The 10,133-nt window shown below is 34.8% G+C and overlaps 1 protein-coding gene across 1 annotated transcript; it reads right to left on the minus strand.

Moving 5' to 3' along the window:
- Window positions 1-671: 671 nt before the first annotated feature.
- Window positions 672-8,435, minus strand: LOC106473058. The gene is made up of 3 exons (XM_013933736.2): window positions 8,300-8,435; window positions 3,513-3,610; window positions 672-2,037 (listed from the first exon to the last, which is right to left on the minus strand). The coding sequence occupies exons 1-3, from the start codon at window positions 8,433-8,435 to the stop codon at window positions 1,786-1,788; spliced, it is 486 nt and encodes a 161-aa protein (XP_013789190.1). The 3' UTR covers window positions 672-1,785.
- Window positions 8,436-10,133: the final 1,698 nt, after the last annotated feature.

The following is a 10,133-nucleotide window of genomic DNA, read 5'->3' on the forward strand; positions in this document are numbered from 1 at the left end:
AGATGGTACAGTTGTATATATTACTATGATGCGTTTGAATTTGTCAAACTGCATTTTCAAACAATTATTTTAATTTTTCGACATTTTCTTTCTCTTTGGTTTATACCTTTCAAAATCATATATAGAAAGCCTATTACGCTGTTAAATTGATGCTACAACATAAAATATGCTTTCTATGCATTTTTATACAGTTTGTTTAGTTATTTTTTCTGACGCATACAATAAAGCATTTGTGAATTTTGACGGCCATCTTGAATTTCTCTGTTGTTCTTCTGATGTCACTTTGACATGACGCGGATTCGTTAAGAAGTCATGATGAATATTCTGATATCCAACATCTTTTGGGCTATTCTATAGAATATTAACTTCTTAGTTAAGCCTATTTTAGGTACTGTTTGCAGCAGTATCTGCTAGTCTTTTATTATCATTGTTGGTCAAAGTTGATACAAGTCATGCATAATGTTAATACATGGTATGGTGTTTTCTTATATTTATTTTTATATGAAATACAGATTAAATATAATGATAGGATAACATAATCAGTTTTGACAATGGAGTAAAGAGTGTGAAATATTTAAGATTTTATTTCGACGAAACAGGCACATCAAAATACAGTATTGTTATAAATATTTTTCTTAGTTGGATAGCATCTGAATAACAACGCCCTCTATCATCTGAAACGTCAAACAAAGATTATAGAAAGACTGATCATTGGATCTGCTACTTCCAAGTAAAACACATATATCAAAAGTAAATAATGAAATGTATATATATACAGATTCAGTATATTTATTTCTAAAATATCCTTTACTTCTATTCTCAGTATTTTTAGTGATATTCTTGTTCACAGTATATCACGTCGTAAATAAGAACTTGTTAGTAACCCCATAAATATTAGAAAATACTTCATACAGCAATGTAATAGTTTACTTCAACGTTCTAAGAAAAGTTCTTTGATGTCTTGAAAATCAAATGAGTTTGCTTTAGTAATTAGCCTGCTACTTCTATAAAATATTACATTCGACAGTGTTGTGGCACTCGTATGTACATTAATTTATAACTACTCCGTTGGTTTCATGAAATGTTTGTTTGAAGTTAGGCAGAAAGCTACACAATGGGCTAGCTGTGCTCTGCCCACCACGGGTATCGAAACCCGGTCTCTAGCGTTGTAAGTCCGCAGACATACCGCTGTGCCACTGGAGGCTCATGAAATGTTAATATAAAATCTTCTCACTTTGAAACAAATTAAATTACAAATGTAAAATAATCAGGTAGTTTATCCGTTTATCTGACACTTAGTTACATTTTTGACTTTCCACGGATCTGAAAATTTACTTAAATTTTTTTCTCGGTTCCTATAGCTACAGTCTTGTTTTTTATCCGAATATTCTGAAAATTTCAATTTAAAAATCCTTCCACAATTATGCAAACACATTTTAAACTTCGTTAATAGTACAGACAAATATTTTTAACACCTCTTTCGTAGCCCTCGTTGTTGTTACATTCCAAGATGTCTTTCACAGTATTGGTTACTAAATTTCTCTGACAGTTACATTTTTAAATTTCTTGGAAAATTCTGCCAATTACATTTTTAGATTTCATTCACAGTTCTGACAGTCACATTTTAAACTTCGTTCAGAATTATAAAGTACATTTTCAATGGTATATTTCTCGCAGTTTCATTCGTTACAGCACGTGCACTATAAATCAATCTCGAGCTTCCAGATGACGCTGTGATCAGACCTGGAAGAACTTGCGATAAATTCTGTAGCTATTGTGTTATGATTAATAGCCATATCCATACTGGTAATAAGGACCAGGATAGCCATATCCGTAGCCATACAGCTGTCTTTTCTCGGGGTATACTGGCATCAGATAGTGCATGTACTTAGTTTTTTCCTTCTTCTTTTCATGACGTAAGCAATGGGCACCACATAACAACAAAATGGCGGCAATGAGATTCAAACCCACACCGATCCACGACAGTAGGTAAGACCAACCATAGTAAAAGTCACTTCCTCCTGGCTGTTTCAAAACCTGGAAGAGAAATTGAAACTAATGCAAGTGGCAATCAATAAAGAAAAAAAATCCGAATATGTGTACTAGAAATGCTATTGAAATATTTTAATACTGTGGTTGTTTACAAACGTTAGAGACAATGAGAGCAAACGCGAATCATGTACAAACTGTTACTAGCTAAATCCCAGTAGGTTTTTCTTAGGGACTTTAACCCTATAAATCAGGGTTGGAATACCAACGGTAGGCAAAGCGCAGATAAACAATTGTGTAATCTTGCGCTCAAACACAAACAAAGCCTTTTCTGTCCACTAGATAATTACTCGCCCGAATCTCATTTCAGTTATGGAAAGTCACTATACCTATCCACACGTCAATTTACGAGGATTTCAAAGCACTTTAGTAAGATACAAAACTACCTAAAAACTTCAGGGTATTACGTGTTAGTTTTTGTTGCTGTTATTATGTAAATTTCATGTATTTAAATTTTATTTTTTTTGATAAAAGAGTTAGCACAAAGGATCACATATAAAGTGTAATAGACTTAAAATAAGACCCCAAACCCGAGCGCTTTCGAATAGTTGGCTATTCTTCAGGAGAACAAAGGGTCCTGAAGAAGAATAGTCAACTATTCGAAAGCGCTAGAGTTTTGGGTCTTATTTTAAGTCTATGTATTAAAATTGGTATTTTACTATATCTAGATATGTCAGGGAAACATCCATGATATCGTGTATAAAACTGAGTTTTCTGTGTTTTTTTTTATTTTATTGAGAAGCTTTCAAATTTTTTTAAGCGTTTTTTTTTTCAAAAGACGAATGCTTATCGATAAATTTCTAAATATAAATAAAATCTTTATTTAGGCTCTAATACAGCTCCATAGATGGCGTCGCAAAACATATTTAAGAGCACTAGACTCGAACTAACATAAATATTAAAATGCTTAATAAAAAAAAACTTAAATCTGAGCTACCCATGCAGTAATCCAAGTATAATGTAGATAATGTTTATAAATTTGGGAAATTAAAAAGTAATAAATAACATGTAATTCGTTAAAAGCAATGCTAACAATTTAATAAAAGTTACTAAACATCACGCACAAAATTTAACTCGGTACCAGACAATAAATAATATCGATAACTCTGTCAAGATATTCTAAAACACAGTGAATACAAACTTTCAACTCAATTTTGATATTACTACGAATCATCTACACTTGGCTTTTCTTTAATAAAGCCCGTGAGAAAATACGTCAAAAAAAAGATCAGTACGATCACTCCAGTTCGCCCAGTTTAAAGTTCAAATCACATACACTTTACAAATGTTCGTCCCATCACTTGTAGTAACAGGCTTAGTAATTTAACATTATGAAGACTACAGCCTGTCGGCCTCTTCTTATTCATAATGGCTTTAACTTTTGGTGAAATCCTGCTATGGCTACTTTGTGATCCATAAAGAAGTTATATGCATTATATTCTAATTTGTCCTATCATACTTACTTCTGGCCAACCGAAATAAGCCATGTGGTCTTTCAGTTTTTGGTAGTCGTAGTGATGTACTCCATGCCACAGGCCCATAGCAGCTGCAACGAGGAGAGCTGAGGGTGTTAAAAATACAAAGTAATTCTGTGGGTTTCCTTTTATAACAGAACCTTTTTATTTCGGTTAAGAACGCGGTACTTAAAAGAAGGAAATGTGTAAACCTGCGCAAGACTTAACTACTTTTCGTATCAAAAACATATACATTGAATTTATTTATAAGTGTGGTTATTTCCTTTTAAGAAATGTTAACACTTTTATTTCTTTAATTATTTACGTAATATTTCTACCACAAGAGCTGCTTAAAATCTCCAATAAAAATTACAAGTAATAATAATTAGATGTAATTATGAGTAATAGGCATACCACAAAAAAAGTGTTTATAACCATTCTGCCTTAGGTTACCACTTGGGTATCCTCGTTGTTATCGTTCACTACCAGTAACAGTTATCAATTTTATGATATTGCCTATCATACACTCGGTGGTTCTCAAAGTGTGGTCCGCAACCCACTGATGGTTCGCGATGGTTCCCCAGGTGGCCAAAAATGCGAGCCACATAAAAAAGCAGTACCATTCTTGCCATTAACAATGATTAGTTTTTGTTTTGTTTTTTTCTGTGGCAAACGAAAGATGATAGGGTAGGACCGGAAGGTGGTCCGCCGACGAAGAAGTTTAAAAACCAATGGTGTAAAGAACTGACCAAATAAACTGGGTGAAATTACTAGGTTTTATGTCACTTGCCATTGTGAACAAACTCTAAAACATTTCCTGACTTTTGTCATTGTGACCGCTTTTTTTCTTTCCTTATATATTATTTTTATTGTTAGATCTTTAAAATAGTAAATATAGAGTGAAACCCATCAACTTAGTTTTGAATTTACCAATAACTGTCACACTAATATTAGAGTTTTCAATTGAAGTCCAGGAAATTTCAGTTTCTGGGTTTCTCTTTTTCTGCGTCTTTCTTCCTTTAGAGTCACTGAAAGGGTTTTAAACATATTTATTTAAACTATTTGTGCACCAAATTGATTGTACGTCCATGCTATTACTGTTTTACAGGATCACTTGTAAAATAAGAGTCACACTTGTACATCCATGATATTACTGTTTACAGGATCACTTGTAAAATAAGAGTCACACTTGTACGTCCATGCTATTACTGTTTACAGGATCACTTGTAAAATAAGAGTCACACTTGTACGTCCATGCTATTACTGTTTACAGGATCACTTGTAAAATAAGAGTCACATTTGTACGTCCATGCTATTACTGTTTTACAGGATCACTTGTAAAATAAGAGTCACACTTGTACGTCCATGCTATTACTGTTTACAGGATCACTTGTAAAATAAGTCACACTTGTACGTCCATGCTATTACTGTTTACAGGATCACTTGTAAAATAAGAGTCACACTTGTACGTCCATGCTATTACTGTTTACAGGATCACTTCTAACGTAAGAGTCACACGAACGTAGCACTTAATCTCGGGAATTATCGATGTTAATTAGGGCCGATAGTAACTAGGCTGCTGTCCTGAAGGTTCGAGCCCACGATATGATGCTGAACGTGCTGCACACTTTTAGTTGTAGATGCATTATAAATGTGACAATCAATCCTGCTCTTCGGCTGAGAGTAGTCGCATGGGTGACGAGTGTTGCTGACCGGATGCCCCTCCTTTCCTGTGGTCAGTAGTTCTAAGTTTCGGGACGTTATGCCTGAACTTTGAGTCTTTGACTTAGTCGTTTAGGTCAGATGCCACATAAGGTACTGTTCATTTAGGTCTAAAACACTAAACACCATACAATGTTAAGTAAATGTTTTAGAGGCTATATTATTTTTATTTGGCACACAATTAATAAATAATATATGTTTGAAACATTTTAGTAATACAGTACATAATATGAACACGGCACTTCGAGGTAGAATCCTGACATGTTGGTACCTAGGGAGTAAAAACTGAGCCCAGACATATTTCTACTCTGGGGTAGATGGTGAGTTATGACACAACAGTAATCCGGAATGAACACTAAGTCATGATATCTAGTACTTTAGAAGAGGTACTGAGTCTTTGCATATTAGCAAAAAGTGTAGACACCGAGTCATGATATACTGGTACTTCAGGGTATACATTAAGTCATAACACACTGGTAATCTGGGATAAACTGAGTTATAATACATTGGCACTTTGGGATAAATACTGAGTCCTCACATATTGGTACTGGTTCTTTAGGATAGACACTACTCGGGTAGATACTGAGTCCTGAAATATTGGTAATCTAAGGTAGACACTGGGTCATGAGTCATGAGAAGTGGTTGTTTGGAGTAGACACCGAGTAAAGACATTTGTAGTTTGTGGCAGATACTAAGTGAACGACATATTGGTAATCTAAAGTAGACACTGAGTCATGAGAAGTGGTTGTTCGGAGTAGACACCGAGTAAAGATATTTGTAGTTTGTGGCAGATACTAAATGAACGACATATTGGTCATCTAAGGTAGACACTGAGTAAAGATATTTGTAGTTTGGGGCAGACACTAAGTGAATGACATATTGGTAATCTAAGGTAGACACTGGGTCATGAGATGTGGTTGTATTGAGTAGACACTCAAGTGTGGAGCACGTTGTTGACTTCTTCGACAAGGGGTCGCGAACCATGAACCCTTGGATTAACAGCCCAGACACACTAAACACTAGACCAAGTCAGGACCCTTAAAAAAAGTAAGAGTTAAGCCGGAAAAGTGAGACCGAGTTCCAGTTGACCGATTATTTTACCAGTGACAAGGATTTAACCGCATCATACAAGGGTATTACAAAACTCAGATACAAACGCAAAATAACAGGTACTTCAGACACAAAGTGTACACAATAAGGGGTTAGAAGTTTGTGATGTGTTGTATAAAGAGAAAATTACATGAGACACCTAAGTCTGCTGGAGCTGTCCCGACCCGACACTGCTTTTGTTTGGTTATTAATAAGCACAGTGGACTATCTATGCTGTGCCAACCACAGGTATCGAAACCCAATTTTTAGCGTTGTAAGTCCTTAGACTTACCGCTGAACCATTGGGAGCTGGGGTTCCAGCATTGCAATCTTCTGGAGTGGTTTCAATGATGTGGAGAATGTTCTCGTGGCAGGGATTGATCCTTTGATTCATGTAGAACAGAATACGCCTTGCATGTTTTGCCTGAGCGTCGTACCAGATATATTATATCTATGCGCTACATTCCCCAGTGGGTCAGCGGTAAGTTTACTGGCTCACAACCTAAAATTCCGTTCGATTCTCCGCGATAGACAGAGCGCGGATAGCCCATTTAGCTATGCTCTGTAAACAAAAATACAACACACATACTATGCACGCCACATTTCCACCCTGGTGGACAAAGGCTCTTTCAAAACGACAACCATGCACTCGACATTTCCACCTTGATGGACAAGAGTTTTCTAAACGACAACTATGCACTCCACATTTCCATTCTCCATTGTAATCTGCTGCTGACGTTTGTTAACCAATTACACCATTGTAATCTGCTGCTGACGTTTGTTAACCAATTACACCATTGTAATCTGCTGCTGACGTTTGTTAACCAATTACGCCATTGTAATCTGCTGCTGACGTTTGTTAACCAATTACACCATTGTAATCTGCTGCTGACGTTTGTTAACCAATTACACCATTGTAATCTGCTGCTGACGTTTGTTAACCAATTACACCATTGTAATCTGCTGCTGACGTTTGTTAACCAATTACAGGCATATACTCTTCGATAAATGAAACAGAATCGAAAAAGACATCTTTCATATTTTTTGTTGTCTGTGTCACCTCGATTCTAGACGCTCAGTGACTCAATATTAGTTGGGGAGTCGTTAAAAAGTAGCTAGTTAGTATACATAGTATATATATATATATATATATTAGATGTACTTCCGCAGGGTCCCCGAAAGTGTTCTGTTTCATAAGTAAATGAAATCCAAATTAAGAGTAATAAATATTTTTATTTTTTGCTTTTGAAGTTCATGTGTCTAGCTCTGTTGTAGCCTACATAGTGTTACTTCTTGTGATTCATGATATGCGCACGTTTAACTGACGTCAGAACAGTACAACTTGCGACGTTAAGCGTCCCTTATGTGACGTCCTTTTAGTGTCTACTGACTGACTGACAGATGACACACTACTGTAATGTGGTGTAAGTGATTAAAACAGGCGGCTTTAGACCCCCTTTCGGGGAAATAATGTATTGAAAACCTCTTTGATTACTTGATAGGAGAAAAATGATTAGCTCATTTCAGCGTTTCATGACGAAGAATTATCCAATCACAACGAACGTGGCATGCACTGGAAGAATGAGAAATAATTTTAGTCTAAACCGGGCTGTCTTAAAAATAACGTGTTCCAAGCAAGTAATTCCACATCTCTGTACTGAAGTACAATACGGTTCTTAACGCTATTGAGTAGAAAGGTGATTTAAAATTACATTTAATTAAGTAGTTTTATTATAATAGAAAGAAAGCATACATGTTTAACGGCATACACACATTTACAAGTTATAAAATCTGTACTCGTATTTGAGATTTATTAGAAAAGATTTGGAAAAGGATTAGTCCAAACACCCGGTTTCTGATACGCATAAAAAAAAAATTCAGATGTTTACTGCATAATTAAAAATTACTAAATACACATTTCAAGAACAAGAAAAGTGGTTATTAAAAACAAAATTATTCGATGGTTTATAATATGGCATACTTACATGTAAATAGTTCCAAAAGACCAGTGGCTACGACGTTTCCATAGGAACGTTTCCAGCAACCAGCCACTCCAGTAAAAAATGACAGAAAAATACAGAAAAATCCCGAAATGTACAGTCCAATTACAGAACGTGCCATATCTAAAGAAAACGAAAATATATATACATTTTTTTTAAGAAAAGGCATTATTAAAATAAGCTAATAGTAATAATGCTATGAAAAGTTCTTGCTATTCATTAAACATAAGATTTCTTTTTGCCACAATAAAAATAATTTAGTTTAATTATGAACCGAGGCACAGCCGCCAACAGAAAGCAATTACAGCGTTCCTTGTCTAGTGACTGTTGTGACGCACCAACAGCTTTGTGCTCAGTGACCTGTTAAATAGCCCACTTATTGAATGTTCACATTTATGGTAGAATAGAACGAGCTCAAACTCTTATTTTTAAATACAGATAAAATCTACTGGTTAAGTTGTCAAAAAAATAAGAAAAGAAAAAAAGGATTCGGCAACTTACATTATGTAAAACGAGAGTTTCTTTTGCACTGTGTCCATCACAGGGTTCGAAAACTGAACTCTAGTGATTTAGTTTAAAGGGGGGGGGGTGAAACGAGAGCGAAAGAGAAATTTTAAAAGTAGTCTTGATAAACAGTTTGTTTGTGTCAGAGCAAAGACACATTGGGCTATCTGCTGTGTAAATCGCGAGAATCGAGCCCCGGATTTTAGCGTTGTAAATCCGTAGACTTATCGCTGTCCCACCGGAAGATTTGAAGGATTATAACGCTAAACACCGGGTTTCGATACCCATGGTGGGCACAGCATAGATAGCCCTTTGTGTAACTTTATGCTTAACAAGAAACAAAAAAAAATATATATTGTAGTAATCGATTCTGATCAGGCAACATTCACAGCTATTAAACATTTTCGAACAACAAAATGTAACACTGTAACAAGCTTTAACAGAATTTTAAAAACTTAACCCTAATTCGAGTGGAAACTTATCTTGGTATCCGACCAAAATGAATTTTCCGTAATTGCATTTTAATTTAGCTAGCTTCAGCTTTGTTAAGGGGAGAGGGGAATATATTGAATTTCTTTGGCTCAGTTTAATTTTTCAAACTCGGGTGCAAACAAGTTCTCTCGTGTTCCAAATAATAGTGCTGGGTGGAAAATTCATACATCAAACGTAATATCTCTACAGGTCGAAATAATAGTATGAAATTGAATTTTGTGTTTTTCGATAAAGATGACCGAAAAAAATAATCGTGCAGGTTAAAATAAGCATTGTGCAGGGTAGAAATTTTCTCCAAAATCAATAATCATGCATGAAAGTAGAGTGTTTGGTAAGAGTATAAGTAGCGACACCTGTTGCATTTGTCATAAGCTTACAACACTTAAAATCGGAATTCGACTCCACGCGAAATAACTCATTTTACAGCTTTTTGTTCTAAAATACTACAGAAAAACAAACTACGAAATAAGTGTAAATATCTCATTTTACAGCATTTTGTTCTAAAATACTAAAGAAAAACAAACTACGAAATAAGTGTAAATATCTCATTTTACAGCTTTTTGTTCTAAAATACTACAGAAAAACAAACTACGAAATAAGTGTAAACATCTCATTTTACAGCTTTTTGTTCTAAAATACTACAGAAAAACAAACTACGAAATAAGTGTAAACATCTCATTTTACAGCTTTTTTTTCTAAAATAACACTTATTTCGTAGTTTGTTTTTCTGTAGAAATATCTCATTTTACAGCATTTTGTTCTAAAATACTACAGAAAAACAAACTACGAAATAAGTGTTATTTTAGAAAAAAAAGCTGTAAAA

Source organism: Limulus polyphemus, unplaced genomic scaffold (assembly GCF_000517525.1).
Source record: "Limulus polyphemus unplaced genomic scaffold, Limulus_polyphemus-2.1.2 Scaffold5852, whole genome shotgun sequence".
NCBI classification, from domain to species: domain Eukaryota; kingdom Metazoa; phylum Arthropoda; class Merostomata; order Xiphosura; family Limulidae; genus Limulus; species Limulus polyphemus.

Coding starts and splice junctions, on each gene's coding strand:
- LOC106473058 (XM_013933736.2), bottom strand. CDS start 8,435: ATGGCACGTTCTGTAATTGGACTGTACATTTCGGGATTTTTCTGTATT. Junction 3,611..8,299: donor TCTTTTGGAACTATTTACAT/GTAAGTATGCCA, acceptor TAACACCCTCAG/CTCTCCTCGTTGCAGCTGCT. Junction 2,038..3,512: donor CTTATTTCGGTTGGCCAGAA/GTAAGTATGATA, acceptor TTTCTCTTCCAG/GTTTTGAAACAGCCAGGAGG.